Source organism: Aythya ferina, assembly GCF_964211825.1.
Source record: "Aythya ferina genome assembly, chromosome: 3".
NCBI lineage: Eukaryota > Metazoa > Chordata > Aves > Anseriformes > Anatidae > Aythya > Aythya ferina.
The window spans coordinates 28,318,501-28,337,748 of record NC_140298.1 but is presented as its reverse complement, the minus strand read 5'-3'; the positions used below and the strand labels follow the sequence as shown (position 1 = coordinate 28,337,748).

At 35.1% G+C, this 19,248-nt stretch overlaps 1 protein-coding gene across 9 annotated transcripts in view; it reads left to right on the top strand.

Moving 5' to 3' along the window:
* The window catches only part of CEP170 (centrosomal protein 170), a 101,110-nt gene extending 84,870 nt beyond the window's left edge, over positions 1 to 16,240 (top strand). For 6 of the 9 annotated variants that reach the window (XM_084512264.1, XM_084512268.1, XM_084512269.1 and 3 more), the window contains 6 exons: positions 1,891 to 2,068; positions 3,496 to 3,663; positions 3,938 to 4,026; positions 9,041 to 9,134; positions 11,383 to 11,434; positions 14,245 to 16,240. In XM_084512264.1, the coding sequence (XP_084368390.1) occupies positions 1,891 to 2,068; positions 3,496 to 3,663; positions 3,938 to 4,026; positions 9,041 to 9,134; positions 11,383 to 11,434; positions 14,245 to 14,531 (868 nt within the window). In that variant the 3' untranslated portion in view covers positions 14,532 to 16,240. The remainder of the gene's footprint in view (positions 1 to 1,890; positions 2,069 to 3,495; positions 3,664 to 3,937; positions 4,027 to 9,040; positions 9,135 to 11,382; positions 11,435 to 14,244) is intronic. The other 3 variants (XM_084512265.1, XM_084512262.1, XM_084512266.1) reach the window with 2 other exon arrangements.
* Positions 16,241 to 19,248: the final 3,008 nt, after the last annotated feature.

Below are 19,248 nucleotides of genomic sequence, written 5' to 3'. Positions count from 1 at the left end.
ATTTTTCTGTAATTTTGATTGCTTGGTAAGAATTCAGCAGAAGTGTCTGTTGCATGTCAAAGCATTGGTGATTTCTGTAAAGAGTTGTCCTATTTGATTTATACTACTTTTGGTTTTAGTGTTTAATGACATTTGTCTTCTGGGGGATTTACTGATAATAGCAATTTCCTCCTTATTTTCTCCACAATAATTCATTACGTGCCAAATTTTGTCCCAGAGATTCAAAAGTGATTATTAGCTACAACTACCTGTTTATGAAAAAAGTGATGTGGTTGTGTGAAGCGATGGAAGCAGGTGTTCTAGTAGCTCTTCTACTTGGAACAGTAGCTCAAGCCTTGGAGTTATAATGGTGTACATATGTAAGCACCTGAAACAAATTAAAATTGGATCAAAAATTGTAATAATTAGGTTAAATTAATGTAGAAATAATTACCACATCTTAATTTATAAAACTGATCAATTGACTTGATTTGTACTTTAGTGTCCCAGTCTTTCATAGCCTGAATTCAGAAATACTGTCTTTTATGTCATAGGTAATTGTCACATATTCTCTGCCAGCCTTATTCCAATTATATATACATTTATGACACAATCTTGCACTTTGTCATGAATTGCTGATCATTAGCCACAAAACCCAGTGTTGCCATTTGGCTGGGAATATCTCTAATTATTTCTGCTTTTCTGGTTTTAAGACTGAGTGAGTAGAACTATCTCAAAATCAATGGTGTCCATTTGTTCAGACTTGAAGCCAATTTCAAAAAAAAAATAAATAAATAAAAGACAGCAAAACTCACCCTTAAGCACTGGCCAGCATCACTTGCATCCCTGTTGCATGCAGCTCCTTCCACTTAAATGGCAGCTGCTGCTATTTCACAGCATCCTTGGTGGTGCAGAGTCAGCACTGCTGACTTCTGTGCCTTTGCTCCTCTTAGACAGAGGTATGAGCGGGGATCACTTGGGCTGCTCTGAATTCTAGGTCTTCTGAACTGTCTGCTTGAAGCTGGAGATTCAGGGTGCCATAGTTATTGGGAGGCTCTTAGCTTCTGCTTTGGGTTGCTTTTTGTTTTTTCTATCGGTCTTTTGGGGTGTTCTGGGGAGGAGAGGCACAAGCAGAGCTAGGCAAGCTCCTTTGCTTTGCTTCCATGCTGCTGAGCAGAATACAGAGGAGGGCTATTTTGTGATGTGGTGGATCAGAAGAAAGGAAAAGGCTTTTGTACAGCAACTGCAGAGGAAGGCTGCAGCAGCAGTTTGGAGAACTTCAAACAGTAATTAGTTACAGGAATCTTCAGCTGAGAAGCTGGATATATTTGTATTGCTCTATCATATCCAAGCATGTTCTGTTTTTCCAACTGGCAAGTTTGTCTTGATTTGACGATTTAGGATATTGGTCTGGAATTTCAGGCATGTAAGCAGCTTGATGTGAGCAAGTTGCAAGGCTGCTGGGTAATCACAGGTCCTGAAGAAAGTTCTTTGTAAATAGGTTAACTGAGATATAAATTAAAGGTATTCTGTGCATTTCAGATTTACTGCATTCACATGAGTCATCTTTGCAGTAGTTTCACAGTATTTCTCTTGAATCATATGTTGGACATAACTGTGTGTGTGTTGCACACTTCTTTGCCTGGGAATCCCAGGAAAAAAAACAAGGATGCTCTGTCTCTTGAGATTGCCTTCTATCATCTTCCTCTATAAATGCATATTATTAAAAGCTTCAGTTAAGAATTTGCTTTTGTGATTCCATGAATAGACTTTCTATTCAGAGGGGCATGCACATTTTCATAGCACAGTTACCATCAAAAGCTGGAACTTAAAAGCTGAAAGGCTGCAGGTTGGACTCTACTGCTCCAGTAGTATTTCTAGGGAAGAAAGTAACGCTGTCTTTATTACTAGGATCAGTCAAGATCTGGCTCTCATCGCACGGGAAATCAACGATGTAGCAGGAGAGATAGATTCAGTGACTTCATCAGGCACTGCCCCCAGTACCACAGTAAGCACTGCTGCCACCACCCCTGGCTCTGCCATAGACACTAGAGAAGAGGTAGGAGATCTTCATGGAGAAATGCATAAGGTTCTTTCTTTTCTTTATTTCTTTTGCTTTTAGCATTTTGCATAGCCTTTTTAGTTATTTCCACCCAACCTGTACGCATGATCTGTTCTCTTTTGCTTTAAAGTTCTTTTGCGTTCTGATAAATTACCCAGAAATGATTCTGTTAACACGGATTGTAAAAAATATCACCCAAATGCATCCTATCTGTCTGTCTCTTTTTTTCCACAAAGCATAGGACCTAGATGGTTATTTGTTTCTTGCTTAACCGTAGCCTTAGATATTGAATATTATCTAAGTGCATTTAAAGATACTAGAGATACTAGTGTGTATGCAGGGATATATATATATATGTATATGTTTAATACTTTGTATAGTAATTAAAAACAAAAAAAGCCCCTCTTTTCACAGGTGACGTTAAAGTTTCTTCTTCTGAACATTTAAATGCTTAGGCACCATCAGCTAACAATAACTTCATATTTTCTCTCCTAATAACATTGTCAAAAACTGCCTTGAAATAAGTTTACCCTGTGATTGATTCTATTAGTTCTAATTTTCTTTGACTATCTCTGGTGTGCTTTTGTTTGAATACATGTATATTGACTAACTTGTTCTAGTAACCATCACAGTTCTAATGCCAGTAATTTGAACTGAAATCATCACTTTCTACCATATTACAGTTCATCCTAATAAGTTATAAATGTTTACTGCATTTTTTTTCTTCATAGTACTCCTTTCAAAATGTGTTTATTCATTTTTGTGTATGTTAAGTTTGGCTAATACATCAGTCGACTTTTACTAGTAAAATACTGTCATTTTCTGTGGAAAAAAAGATATAAACAGTGACGAGAAACCTATGAGTTGTGTACTTAGAAAAATTATAATTACACCCACATAGATTTTATTTTTAATTCTTATGGACTCATGGCTAAACTTCAGCAAGGAAAGTGCTCATTTTCTCAAATCCAGCTAGACTGCTCGGACTATTATGCTACTGTTTATTTTGTTCTTTAAAAAAAATGCTGTACAATGTGTACATACTACTGCAGGTGGCAGTATGTCCTCTAAGTAGGTATAGGTGCTTCTGTAATACTACAGTTAATTGGGAAAAAAAAAAATCTAAATTTGCTTGTACTGTACTTAATTTCACAGATATATTGCATTAGTTAAAGGCCAAACCAGTTTATAGGTAACTGTCATGTTACCTGTCTGTAAGCAAAATTTCTGTGGGCTGGTCGTGTAGTTACCACGTATGTCTGCTGTTTCGAAAAACGGCATTCATTTTTACAAAGTATCATTACATTGGCAATCCCTCAGTTTATACTACAAAAGACAACAGAATGATTTTTATTTGATAGACTTCTTGTAATCTGTTTCAAAAGGAAAAAAAAGATTTGTCTCACTTCACCATTAGTTGGTTTCATAAACTGTATTTTTCTTTTATTCTCCAGTTGGTTGACCGAGTATTTGATGAAAGTCTCAATTTTAGAAAAATCCCTCCACTAGTGCATGCCAAACCACCAGAGGGGAATGGTCGGCCTAATGATGCTAGACCTCAGCTACCAGATATCACGGATCCCCCAACGATTACCAGAAGGAGGACTTGGAGCAGAGATGAAGTGAGTACACAACAAGTTTCTCTGTAGTAATAGGTCTATTTTAATTTTTCACAATTGTCTCTCTGCTTAGTATTCTACACTATCCTTTCATTCCTACGTGTATCAGGTAGCATTAATCCCAGAAAACGTTCTTTGTGTGTTATTTAATTTGCAAAATGTTCTAATATGATTGTGTAGGATACTAATTAGAACACCAGTGTGTTTTTTTAAAGGTAAAAAGGTAATTGAAAATATATGGAATTGTTTGTTTAATCTTACTTAAAACTTATTGCAGGTTATGGGGGACAGTCTGCTGTTATCCTCAGTCTTCCAGTTTTCTCGCAAGATAAGACAATCCATAGATAAAACAGCTGGCAAAATCAGGTAGTTTTTTTGTTTTTTAATTGTTGTTATTGAAAATGTTCTGCTCTCATCGACATTACTAGTAGGAGACGTGTATTATTCAGATACAGCAAAAGTGTTTGGTAGCAACTAATGCTTTAAAAAAGCAATGTTAGTTATGTTGTGTTTTTTTTTTTTTTTTCTCTGTAGTGTTCAATAAGATTTGGAATTAATATTTTTTCCATTATTGCTTGTGTGTGTTACACATTATATGAAGTTAAATATCAGTAAAATTTGCATGGACAGAGTAATATTTATCATATTTCCAGCCAAAGTGCTGTTTCAAAGCATGAAAATGCTGTGCAAAATCTACATTACCTCTATGCAAGTCTAATAGAACTCTCTTTCTTAAAAGATAAGCTTAAAGTGTGCTAAACTGCGTACTTGCCAAGCTGATGTAAGGATCAACCATTTTAGGAAGAAAAACAATTGGAGAGAGGAGAGCAGTTTCAGTAAACCCTTCTGAAAAAGAATTTGCTCTGGAGACAATAACTAAAATAACAGATGATGACATCTGTTATTTTTAATTGAAAACTCCTGCTTAGATAGTTAGATTCCTGCCAAAAATGTCATAGTAGCTAGCAGAAAGTACAGACATGTCAAAAATGATAACTTGTTTCTCTAGCAACAGCTGCTTTTAACTTGAATGAGTGAGCGTACAACCATTTGGTGACCACTTTATTTGACAGGAGGAAATACAAATTCTAAATAAAAAGTTCAGGGTTGTATAATTCACATGTCCTTCTTCATGTCTTTGTGCAGTTAATCATTTAAAAATAGCATAAATAAAAGAAAAAGTAAGTCACTTGGCTGAACTTCATGTATAATTTTTTTTAATGTGAGAAAATATTAGGTTTGTAATTGATTGGTTTGTCTAGTAAGTGTCCCATACTGAAATCTTGGATGGATGACCAAATCACAAATTAAATTCATCATAGGGTGATGTAACAACTAAAAGCAGCAAAATACTAGCATATTTGAATGTTGTATTCCCATGGGACTATGGAAAAAGACTTGATCATATAAAGCAAGAAAAAAATCAATATAAATCAGTAAAAACTGTAGATTATCTGCCATTTCTAGTATTACTGTTTCTAGTAGGAAGAATATAAATAAGAATCAAGTCTTTAAAACAGTCCATTCTTATTATATCTGTTTTATTTTTGTGTATCTGTTCTATTGTTACTGGTGGTTATAGGTAACATTTGTGAGTATGTTATTTCTGCTATCTCAGAACATGTTCCCACACTGACATTTGTCTTGCTTCTTGTTCCAATTTACCATTTGCAGGCTACAGGATTATAATAATGGAATACACTGTTCGCTGCCTTTCCCTTCTTGGTTTCCCCAGATACATGATTTCATGTATCATTATTTATTAAAATATCCTTAAGCAAAAGACATAAATATCTATTGCTATATAAATTTCAGATACCAGTGAATTTGTGAAATGCAGATTTACAATATAGTTACCCTCAAAACCTGTGTCAAATTAACAGAGTTCAACTTTATTACGCAGAATTTATTACAAATTGTGTAGAAATTCATAACTTATTCAAGTTTAATTTACCTATGAGTGCACCATATCATTTACTTTACCAATTGATCCCAACAAGTAAGCAAAGAAACATGTACAAAGAGATACATAAGTGTGAGTGTTCTTTGAAAGTCTTTCTAAAAGGCATTCAAAATACTGCAAACAGAAACATTGCAAAAATATTACATGAATTTTTGCTTTGAGCATAATTCTCTGGGGAAATACAGTGACATCCATGAGGAACTCTGCTTACCAATATATTTTTTTTCCTTTTAAAGCTGCATCATCGGAACAAGAATCTTACTTATTGACTGACTTTTTTATGGTAGGCTTGTAGGATGTTATGAATCTTAAAATGCCTCAAACGCAGTAGATAGTAGATGCTCTATTCTTTTTGTTGTGCTGATTTTTCTTGATGATTTGAAGCTTGTGATCTGTAAATATTTTGCTAGGACAGTTGTAGTTGTTTAACACAAAAAACTGTGAGTTCAGTACAGTGAATTAAAACAAATTTATGTATACAAATGCATTCTGAGAAAAACAGGTATAATATTCTTACATTTTTCTGCTAAGTTTTCTGAGCTTAATGGGTATGTCATATTACATTATAATTAATGCAACAATTATTTGATCATGTATGAAACTATAAGCATAAGCATACATTTAAATATTGTACATACATTTAAAAAGAGAGGCATTACATTTTTCAATAAAAATATATTGGAGAACTTTTATCAATATGTAATTCTTGAGCATAATTCCCAGAACTGTGATCAAAACTTCCTTTTCCTGCTACTCAGAATGGATTTGAATAATATGACATTAATCATAATGTCATTGGTATTTTGAATTAGAAAAACACAATAGTTTTAGAATTGTTTTTAGAGAACATACAAGGGAGCAAAGAGCTATGTACATCAACAAAACTAAGGTAAATTCTGTAGTAAGTTCAACAAACTCCTGTCCTTCCATTCATTTCACTGGAGCTAAGCCAGTTAAAATTTCTGTCCACAACAGATACAATGAAAATCAGTCAGGATTTGTCAAGCAAACAGTTGTGTGTTCTTCCAGAGTACTTGACCCTGAAAGAAGATGAGAAAGTTTTATAGGCACCAGTGAGCTTGATTATGTTTTTAAGTCCTCCTTCAAATTTCATTCTTCACCAATGTAAGCTTCTTTCACAAGAGCATAGACAGTATAGTGCAATTACAAATTCCACCTAATAAAAAAAAATAAATTACATCCCTCCTGAGTTCATATAGTCAAAGATGTGCTTCCTGTAAACATAAACATTCTTCTTTCTGTAATATTGTAGTTGCAGAAGCTAGCTTTACTAAAAAGACCAGTATCACTTCAGCTAAAATACTATTATCATAAATATTTTCAGTCATTTTCAACAAGATGATCTATTGGAAATTAAAATGAGCAGAAATCAGTCGTGAAAATAAATAAATCGGAGGGGAAAAATAAATGTGTATCTTTTTGGCTTGACATTTTTTTTTTTCCCTATTTCATCAGATCTGCCATTTTTGTTTCCTACTTTAGAGATAATGTTCAGAGTTCTACTGAGTTCTGTCATCATTCCTACCTTCTATTAAGAAATAGGATTGAGAGAAGCTTCTGATGCTGTATTCTTTGGCTAAATCCTCTCAGAGTTAGCCAAGGTGTTTGTTTTTTTCCAGGTCATAGCATGTTGTTCAGCTTGAACCAGGTTCAAGTGCTCAATTCTTTCCTTTCACCAAACCCTCTGTATATTTGCATTTTTCTTCAGAATAAGGTCATAGCTTGGGTGTTGCTAATATATTCATTGGTGTGTGTAATCAGGTTCTTACCCACTGGTGTACACCAAACGACATTGTAATTAAAAATTCTGTAGCACTCTTGCTTGGTATTCTGTAACCAATTCTTTGCTTAAGAATTACTGTGGTGGCTTCACAGGAAGCAGATACACAGCTTGTTTGCTTTTCTGTCTTTGTATGTTGTAATGCGTTTGCAGGAATTTTCAGAGGTTATGGAGGGAAGAGGTAAGTACACTTTGTAGTGACAACACATACTGGTTTTTATATGTGCTGTACAATAAGAATGCAGTACTATTGGCTTGACTTGCAGCAGGCAAGTACTTGTTCAGTCAGGCAAAATCTAGGCAAAGCAATCAGCTCAGTGTAGGCACCACTCATCAGTTCCTGAAGTTGTTTGTCTATCCTCCAAAGTGCAACAAAAGAAAAACAAGGACTGAGCACAACCAAAAAAGAAAGGTTAGATTTGCAACAAAAAGTCTGGGAAAAGGCAAGAGCAGAAGGAAGAAATATTGCAAAAAGGAAATAGGATTCCTCAAATAATATCAAAAACAAATTGGCCAGTCCAATTTATAGTGGAAATAATATCATTTTTAAATTACTTTTTCCATTTTTCCTATTGTTTTAAATAACTTCTGAAGTGTAAATTTTTCAAATTGTAAAAAAAAAAAAAAAAAAAAAAAAAAAAGTAAAAACATCATCTCTAAAGGAGAATAAGGGTGAAAGCAGGTCTGTTTTACTGAAGGTTAAAGTCTAAAGTTAAGTCTAAAATATCATTAGTGTTTGCTGCAGTTGCATTTCCAGCTAGAGTTAGTATTTAATTATAGCAATTAAAGAAGCAGATTTAGAATATACTCCACTAATGTCATCGTGGTGTCACTTAGGGAAAAATAAAAATAATAATAAAAAAAAACAGATCCTTAAATATACACGGATTCCTTGTTTTCAGTTGTGTAAATATGGCCAATTTAAATTATGTTTATAATACAGCAATGTTATCACAGCAGGAAAGCAAAACAGTAAAAGCAAACAAACAAAAAAAAACACCTGGGGATCTGATAACATGCTTTAGGATTTTACAAATAATAGAAGTGACTTCTTTAAACAAGTAACTTTTGTATTGCTAAACTATGTGTATGCAATTTGTGCATTGAGAGTTTTCATGCATTAGAAAAACAGTATCTTCTGTGTAACATATTTTTAATTTCCAAAAGTGTTCTTTCTTTAAATTAATATAAAGTACAAATGTAGAAGTTGAATTTATTTACCAGTGTTAATGTTTTTCATATATTTTGCCATTGTCATTAAATGCAACATTAACAGGAAATTCTCTGACTACTACAAAGTAGTTTGAAAAATAAAATAAAATTGTCTCAGTGCTGGCAGAAAGAATCAACTATGCCTTTTCAACACCATAAGCAAGTATTTAGCTACACTGCTGCTATTTTAATGTAAATAAAAATAATGTTGCTGAAACTCTGTATGCTACCCTACAAATTCAAACTTTGTGGTTCAATTCAGTCAGTTTTTAATATTTTCAGATTTTGTTTTTATTCGGGGTTCCATAGGCTGCTTTCTCGGACTGTGTATCTAATCTTTAAGTTTTAGTTTGTTTACCTTTTGTCTACTTTAAACATACTATTCTTGCGTTTCTTTGTTCTAGAATATTATTTAAGGACCAAGACAGAAATTGGGAAGAAATTGAAAACAAGTTGCGAGCGGAAAGTGAAGTTCCTATTGTGAAAACATCAAGCATGGTATGAATGCATATCTTTTCTGGGATAGAATGAATGTCTCTGTTGTATATTTTCTAAATAATAAGTAGAAGAACGTGCTATATTCAATTATGTTGCAAACAGAATACCTGAAAAGGATACAAACTGTTTATAGACTTAACTGATCACTACTATTTAACAGAAGGTAACCATCAGTTTGAATGGTGGATGCTTTCAAATAACTTGTTTTACAATTTCAAGACTACTTTACCTACTGATTAATCATATTTATGAGAATGAGTCGTATTTATGAGAAATAGTTATGTTTTGATATATGGGAAGGAAAAGAATCTGTAGGCATATTGTAATAAAAACACTCTTCAAATCTAATCATTTTAATTTTATGCTGAAATGACAACTCTAAGATACCAACCACAGCTCTGTTTAAATTGTACAGTCTTCTACCCCTGCATAATTAGAAATATTTCATGACTAGACTGCGTGACAGTGTGAGGGAATGGAGCACAAGGGTTTTTTCCTGGTATACTTGTCCTCTGCTTCTAAACACAGAGCATAGGGTTTGAAAAACATTTCTGCATGTGAGAGCAAGTGGAGAGCCTGTATTACCCTGACTGCTGGAGTATTGTGTTGCTAAAAAATTAACTTCTGGAGGCAGCTTTCTTTTCTAAGGGAAAGGCCGGGAGAGGAAACTCCTCTTCATGTCCTTCATCCTGGACTGATACAGAAACAAAATATCCTCATAGTTCCTTTGGTCTTGAACTGGCTAGTACTTCTCTGCTATATCATTACAAGTTCTTTTGGTATAATATGCATCCAGATTGATTTTTCCTGAAAATATTAGAAACTTGGCCTGTAATTTCTACAGAATGTTGGGGGGTTTTGTTTGTTTTCAAAGTTTAATTAATCAAGGTTACTCATGGAAATGTGTAATTTCAGAAACATGATCGTATAATTGATAATGATCCTATCTATAGATATATATAGATATCTACAGAAAATAGATAATGATCCTATCTATATACAGAATAATAACAAAGTTTAATATTTTACATTCTAAATGCCATTAATGTGTGTTTTTTAAGGCTTTCATGAAAAAGCACTATTTTTTGTATATTTTGCTCAGCACTTTATAATTCTTTCTTCCAATGCTTTAAAGCATCTCACAGTGTTTGAAAGTGGTTTTTTTGTTTGTTTGTTTGTTTGTTTGTTTTGGTCTATGCACTTATTTTCAAGTTTCTGCTTAGTTTTCAGAGCGAAGTATCGTTCAAACACATACTAAAGTGGTGCTTTTTTTTTTTTTTTTTAACCACAGAATGTTATGAAAAGATAGCAGAGGACAGTTGTAGCTGATGTTTGCTTTGACCTTGGGACATATATGTCCAGGTCAGATGTGGAATTTGCTTATAGATAATGGCTTTGTAAAATCCAAGATACAATTTCTTGGCCAGCCACAAAAATTCACATCAAATTAGTTAGTGCAGAAATCCTTCAATAGGTTTCTGAAATTGAGCACCTTTGAAAATTATCTGCTTATAAAGATCGCTGATAGCTTTCCTTAGCAATCAGATTAGCAGTATTCTTCAGTGCAGGATCCTGCAGCAGTAGGGTTTACATATTCATAATCCAAACTGTGGTGCATTTAATAATTGTTGTGTTCCTGACTGCACAGCTGTGGCTATGTCTGTGTTAGCAAGCAGTGCAGGGCAGAGGCACTGTAAAGGCAAATGAGTGCTGAAGGCCCAGCGCCAATGCAGTGCAGGCCCTCACAAGAGCAGGGCCCAGTGGTTGAAGGTAAAATCCTAATATAGTCATCTTACTGCCTGTTCTGACTCTCATCTGAGCAAGGTTATGAATCAGCTTGTCTACCCCGTTGATACTGGGTTTATATGTTGACTTTCCTTTGAAGGTTTGCTTTCACTTTGCCTTGTTTCTACACAATTGGGATGCCTATCAGTCAGTGCTTGAGAAAAATTAGTGTGGGCAATTAAGCAAGGGACAAAATGAGGCTTTGTTGATTTGGTTATTGGCCAGTCAGGAAGAATACTTCATTTCCAAGAGGGCCACAGTAGTCCGTCCTGAAGCACCTAGGGCCCATGGTGTAAATGGCACAGCCCCACCCAGCGAGTATTCTTGATGCAAGGAGGGACAACACAAACACCATATTGCAAAATCTGGAGAGAGGGGTTATTTGCTACTGATACATAGTTTGGATGTATTTTTCCTTCCTGAAACATGTCCTTGATCATTTGAATATTTGATTCTTTCCTAGGAAATATCATCGATCTTACAAGAACTGAAACGAGTTGAGAAACAGTTGCAAGGTAGAGATCCTTTTTTACTTTTCTTTCTAATCATTGTCTGCTTCCAAATTCTTATATAGAGATTTATTTTATTTTATTTATTTATTTATTTTGTATCAGAAATAGTGTGGCCAACAAGACCAGGGAAGTGATTGTCTCACTGTACGTGGCTTTGGTGAGGCCTCACTTCAAATATTGTGTTCAGTTTGGGCCCCTCACTACAAGAAGGACACCAAGGTGCTTTGGATCATGTCGAAAGAAGGGCAATGAAGCTGCTAAAGGATCTAGAAAACAAGGCGTATGAGGAGCAGCTGAAGGAACTGGGGTTGTTTAGTCTGGAGAAAGGGAGGCTCAGGGGAGGCCTTACCTCTTTCTACAACTAGAGAAGGTTGTAGCAGGGTGGGGGTCAGTCTCTTCTCCCAAGATAGGACATGAGGAAATGACCTAAAGTTGTATTAGGGGAGGTTTAGGGTGGTTATTAGGAAAAATTTCCTCACTGAAAGGGTTGTGAGGCATTAGAAATTAGAATAGGCTGCCCAGGGGAAGTGAGTGAGTCACCATCCCTGGAGGCATTCAGAAGATGGGTAGATGTGGTGCTTAGGGACATGGTTTAGTGGTAGACTTGGCAGAGCTATGTTAACAGTTGAATGTGATTATCTTAGAGGTCTTTTTCAACTTAAATGATTCTGTTGTTTTTTTTTTAATATATATATGAAACAAATAAAAATGTCACATCTTATTTAAAATATGATCACAGTATGTTACATAATTTAATACCATATAATTACTGGCATATCTGGTAAATATACATCACCGAATTGTATTAAAACAGAACAGTGATATATTTTTTATGTGGATGAGAAAAGGCTCAATTTACAATGAAATAGTCCAGAGAATCCCAGAAGAATTACTTGTGAAACTTCCTTAATATAAATATTTCTGTGTGAAAATTTGGAAGAGTAGGAGACAGCATACCCTACTGAGATTAGGCTTTATAAAATAGTTTTTGCACATCAGTAATACCCTCATGTTAGAACAATTCAGTATAAGTAATACTCTGGGACTATAATCTATAGGAGATCAAAAAAAAAAAAAAAAAAAAGTCATTTATCTGACACCATAAAATGAAAATTTAGGATCAGTTTTTGACATCTTCCCTTCACACTACTAGGTCTTTTCACTGTAGTTGCGGCATCCACAGACTATGAAATAGAACAGTTTTTTCTTTGCTTTTTCACATGCAGACTTAACCTACATGTTTAAATGGGGGGGAGGGGAAAGAGCATTGGCAAGGTCTGTTATTTAGACATATATTCCATTTATCAAAATCAACTAACAGCTGCATATATTTTAAAATTGAGACAATTCTCTCTTTTAACAAATGACAGGACACAAGGGAACAGCACAAAGTGGTGCCAGGGGAGGTTCAGGCTGGTTGTTAGGAAAATTTCCTTCGCAATGCGAGTGGTCGAACACTGGAAGAGACTTCCTAGTGAGTCGGTTGATGGCCCATGTCTGTCAGTGTTCAAGAGGCATTTGGACAATGCCCTCAACTGTTGCCTGAATGCTTTAACTTTTGGTTAGTCCCTTCATGGTCAGGCAGTTGGACTCGATGATCTTTGTAGGTCTCTTCTGACTCAACTATTCTTATTCTAAAAAGAGCTTACAGTTATGTGTTGTTTATACTTAGATCATTGCTTTACTTGGAGGAGTCAAATGAATTGATTGTCCTTGTTCATGTATAATCATAATTGTATTATCTTTGTTTTAAATTTCCTTTTTTTTTTTTCAATTCAGATTTAATCCTCCATTAATACGTATGTGTATTTTGTGTTTTTTTTTGTTTGTTTGTTTTTTGTTTTTTGTTTTTTGTTTTTTTTTAAAGAATATTTCAGGGGAAATCATTAGTAACGTTTATTGGCAAATTAATATTTGTTTCATGCTAGTTTTCAATAAAATGTTAATTTGTTACAAATTATGTTATGTTCAGATTACATAACAAAGAAATAAGCCCAGAAAAAGAGACCAAATTTCTTCGTGTATGCAGTGGTATTCAAATGTATGTTAATTTAGTTTTGGAATAGAACAGAGAAAGGTTCTGTTAAATATGACACGTATTAATAGTTCAGCAAAATAAACATGTACTGGATGCTTTCAGTTTGCCCTCACTATCTGGAGGGAGAGGGACAATAAATCCATCATTATGTATAAAAGGATAAGTGATGGCTTTTTTTGTACAAATTTCATTCAGTTGTGGAATTAGCAGCTGTGGATACTTGGGCATGGGGAGGGATGCAACATACTGCGCTTATAGGATTAAAGAAACAGTTCCTTAAACATGACTAAAAATCCCATCTTTCTTTTAAGTCCCCATAAGCTAGTTGGAGACTGTTAAATCATCTCTTCCCACCCCCACATCAGGCAGTGTTTAATTTGTGCAATTCCCTTTCATCTGCAATTTTAATAAATGTAAATGCTTTTAAACATATGTATCATATACAACATATATGTTGTATATACCATTATATTGCAGTGGTCAACATATATAAAAACTTCCTGTCTGTTATCATAAAAATAGAAGTGTGAGAATAGGATTTTACATCTCTAATTAGATTCCGAATAGTTGAGAGATAACTTCGGTTATTGATCCTGTTGGGATTGTTTGTAGGCTTTTACTCTAGTCAGAGATGTTAATATGTGAACAGAATAAAAAGTATGGAGATACAAATAAGCTGTTTTCATTAGTGCAGAAAATAATGTTTTTCATGTTTTTTTTTGTTTGTTTGTTTGTTTTTTTTCCCTATCCCTTTCATCTTTTCTTGATTGCTTAGCAATTAACGCTATGATTGACCCTGATGGTACCTTGGATGCTCTGAGCAATTTGGGATTTGCCAGCCCCATCTTACCAGCTCAGCCGAAGCAGAAGTCCAGTCCTATTTCTCAAAACACCCGTCCTCAAGTGCAGCCAAACTGCCAGCCTGAAGCACGGGCTCCTCGACCCACTGCTGTCCCTGTTGCAGCTGAATTTGAGACCACTGAATCTGAGTCGGATTTCAGCATACATTTCAATAGGTTTAATCCAGATGGTGAAGAAGAAGATGCCACTCTGCGTGAATGACATCTCAGTGTTGATAAAAATACCGTTCACGTGGAATGTTTTGAAATAATGGAAAGATTATAATATTGGTTTTATAACTAAAAAATAAAAAAAGGCTTGGTCAAACAGTAATTGTTTTATTAAACCAGTTTTCTTTAACTGTGATGCTTTGATTGTCACACAAATCCTTTTCAAATCATAAAGACATGCATAGATACCAGTGTAGGAAAGCAGATTGTGGCAGGTTTGCCCTTTATGGTTGTGTGCTTTGCAAAAGAATTACTATATCAGCAGTTTTCCCTTAACAGATTTATTTCTTTTTAAAAGCCATGCGAGCAGTCTAACATTTAATGTTACTGAAACCCCAAATCTCTTTGCCAAGCTGCTCTATTTAATGGACTTCCTCCTCTAAAGTTTGTACAAAACTGTTGAACAGTTACATTTGATCCTGAATTAGATGATTTATATAGGAAGCATTATCTTTGACTACAATGACACATTACTGCAAAAGGTAAGACAGATTTCAGAAAACATTCATTCTTGTGTGCTGAGAATCTCAAACAGTTCTGTGATTTATATAACCTTGTTGCTGCGTAAATTGTCTTGGGGTTTACAAAGTTCACATATTATGTTTGCACTAAGATTTGCTGGGAGTGGTAGTTGAACATATCGATATCATTAAACAGCAAACAGTGTTTTGGTGTACATAGAAAACTGATAATACTGTACTTGCATTAACATTGCAGTGTTTTAATTTACTTTCTGAAAGGACTATTTGGCACTTTTTGATCTTCAAATGTCTTTTTGATGTTAATAAAAGTAGAAGTATTTCATATTCCTGTCCAAATGTTTGTTGAAACTAGGAAACAAATTTAAACATACAGCAATGTGGGACATTTTAAAGCATATTGAGGCAAATGGGCTCTCACCAATTCAAATGCAACATAAGCTTATGAAAGAAATTACTGTTCCTTGGAATGATCATGAGATGTAAAATTTTCTTTAGGGACTTGAAATAGAGTTGTCATAATTTGCTTGATCAATAGATGCACTCCCAAGCAAATGATTTTAATTTGTTTCTGTATATTTTCCCATAGTCTTGCTAGTAAAGCTGTCTCTGTCTTACATGTTTAAAAGGATTCTGGAAGAAGACTGCTAACACAGACATTTTGCTTAAACCACTGAAAAGCAAGTCTATTTAAAGTTTCCTATATAAGCCTATTTTCCTTATAAGGTGTCCCAGTAACTTAACATTTGGAAATAATAATAAAAATAAAAGTAAATTACTTTGTATTTCCAGAACACTGTAATTTGGAGGAATGTTATTTCTGTTAAATGTAACTAATAGACTGGAATTTTCCTATGTTTGCATCAGTCTCTATATATTAAGGTTAAAGATACAGTTTTGCAGCTTTTATGAAATGGTCTTTAATATCAGCAATAATCCTATATGACATTTGTTTAAAAAATCTACTTTCTGTACACTTTTAAATTGTACAGGCTTTCAGAAATCAGTAAAAGTTGGACCAGTTAATAAAAACACAAAAACTTTTTTTGTAGAGATGTAAAAACAAAACCACTAATCTGTTGTATAATGGATTTCATATTTTCTTTAAAAAAAAAAAAATAAAAGCAAACAGCCTTCATGTATGACTCAATATGCTCTACTCCAGCTAACTGTGGAAGCCTGAACTACACTAGTTTACAGGGCTACATGAAAAGTTTTAGAAGGTGCAGAAGGGCAAAAACAAATTGAAACTAGAGCTAGGTATTGAAAACAGAGTGTACCAAACCATCGCCATAATTCCTTCTTTTGTTTAATGCTTGGAAACATTTTTTCTGCAGACTTGAGTGGGAAGTAGGAGATGGCTAGGAAGGACTAAAGGAAGGATTAAAGGTGCAGGTTCTTCATGCAAGATTCTGTTTGTGTTCCTTCAGGCGTTTATACCTTTATGTTCTGTAATAAGCATTTTGCATTACTATGTTCTTATTTTATATGAACATGTTCTCCTTATTTATTTTTGTTACATTTATTATGTATGTTATTTTGTTATATGCATTTACAACTCCATTTTTAAATAAAGTGTTTCTGGAACTTTACAAGCGTGTGAGTATGTAATTCAGGGCTGGGAAGTTCACACAATCCTCCTGCATTCCACCTTCCTTGTACTGAAATAGGAAATGGCATTCTTCATAAATACCTTCTTTACTGAAAAGGATGTAGCATTGCCACCACTGCATCATTTATTCTGTGCTGACACTACTGTGGCTTGCTTTCCTATACTTGGGTTTGTTACAACATTTGAATTGATTTTTGTGTGCAAAACTAAAGGCAAAAATAGTCCAGTATGCTAGTCACCAAATAGTGACTGTTTCCCCCTTTATGGAATGAAAATAAGTGAGCTTTATTGCACCTGCCAGGTGCTATATCAAATTGTTTCCAGACTGCTTTCCTTGTGCTTCATATATTGGAAAACTTTATTGAACATTCTGGTTCGGCTCCAGGTTGGTGCCTGTTTTTCTTTTGTCCCAGCTTGGATTTTGCACAAACTTTCCTGCAAGATACTGCATTTCCTCCTCTGTAGATAGTTTCATGCAAGAGCAGAACTGAGTTTAGTATTAAATTTCAACAATTCTTTCCCAGCTTGCACGTTTCAGCATTAATGAACTTATCTCAGGGCTGATGTTAGCACCTGATGTAGAATCACAGACTTACGTATGTTGGAAAGGACTCTTCAGATCATCAAACCCAGCCATCAGCCTAGCACTTCCAAGTCCACTCTTAAACCATGTCCCTAAGCTCTGCATCCATGCATCTCTTAAATACCTCCAGGGCATACTGAGCTTAGAAGAGGTGATAAGTTTCAGCCTACCTGAGCGGGTTGGTTCATTGCTGTAAGCACCATTTGCCAGCTGGAATTTCTGGAAATGTGTAGGCTCCTGAGCAGATGTTTGAGAATCTGAACTTCCAACCTTGGCCAATTTAAGTAGTTTTCAAATCTTAAAGTGGCATTAACATAAAAACTCATTTCCTTTTTAGCGGTGAAATGGTTTTATTTATAAAATATATGTTTTTTTATGCAGCCGTAAGAAAACTGTTCAACAAATCATGTCTTTGTCCCCTAATGCTCCAGCACACGATCCAGCACACAACCTCAGTTACAGGTTTAAAGTTAAGCATAGCTGCTCTCCATTGAGTCAGTGGAAGGGTTCGTCTAAGTGAAGTTACATACCTGCATGACTGAGCGCAAAATCAAACCACCGTGTTCACGTTTTTGCTTGCATGCACTTCTGTAGAGTTCAGAAAAGTTGCCCTGCAGCACAGGAAATTTTCAAGTGTTTTTAAATGAGATGATTATAAGCTTTAACCCGAAGTTGCAAAAGCAAGGATTTTTAAATTAGTAGGAAGAAATTCATCCTACTTGAGATCTGTGGTTTCTTTTAATTGATATTTAAATTCCTCCAGCCTAGGAAACATGCTGGAACATGTCCTACTGCTTTAAAATGCAGTCAGCCAAAAAATGGAAAGCATAAAGTAGCAGAAAAAAATCTATAAAGCAAGAGGTATGATTAAAAAGCATAGCTGAAGGAAATTTCTAATTAAGGCTTTTCTCCAGGGAGACACAGTGAAAGCTTGAGGCTTTGGAGGATCACTGCAGATCAATGAAGCCGTCTTGCCACTTTCTGAAGTCTCCCAGATTGCGGGATGGAGGGCTGGCACAGATAATCTTACAAACAGCACAATCACCCGTAGGCTTGCAGCACACGACTGAGGCCAAAGAAGGAGCTACAAGACCCTACCCTCCAGTGGTGCTTTCTGGCTGAACTGCACCTTCCCAGCTGGATCAATTTGCTCCCTCCCTGCCCTTTCCCCCACTGGCTTTCTGGCAGTGCTCCCTGCTGCTGGGCTGTAGGAATCCCCAGGGTCGGCCAGTGAGGCACTTTGGAGCTACTGCTTCCTCCTGGCAGACCCAGAGACTTCAAGCATTGCACGCTTAATCCCCAGTGCTGTGCTTCTTTGACATTTTCATGAGTCTCCAGAAAATATTTTTTCCAGGCCTCTCCCTATTTCTCTCTATTAGACAGCACTGAATGCCATGATGTGTATTAGTTTTCTTCGAATTTATATGGTTAGTATGTGCATGAAGTGCTGTAATTTCCCATGCAAATTATCTTGGGTTATGTGCATATATTTAAATATTTTAATCTTTTTTATCTTAAGATTTAATGAGCTAACGGAGATCATATCTATAGAAGTTTTCAGCCACTAATACCTGCGGCTTTCGATCTGCTGCCAGCAAAACCCTATTAACCAGTTTTGCAGCGCTGATGCTGCTGTTCATTTTAGTTTTCTAATGTAATGTAATGTTGTGACTCCATTTCAAAATATAGGAAGAAGCACAAAATAAAAAACATCCAAGTAATTGCTTTTTGTTTGATTGTCCAAACATTATCAGGAATACATGAACAATTATATTTTTACAACACTATGGTTAATCACAAGCCAGTTTCCCTGCAGGACAGCATGCAGCAGGAGGGTTCTGTAGGAAGGCTCTAGTCCTGAGCCTCAGTTACTGATTGTGGCCTCATTGCTCTTGTATGTTAAATGTCCACAGGATCATGATACCAAAAAACATATTGGCAATTACAGTATATACTGCTCAGAAAAGATCTAAAAGCCATTCACCCGCCTGTCAACTTCTCATAAAAAAAAAAAAAAAAAAAAAGACAAATACGG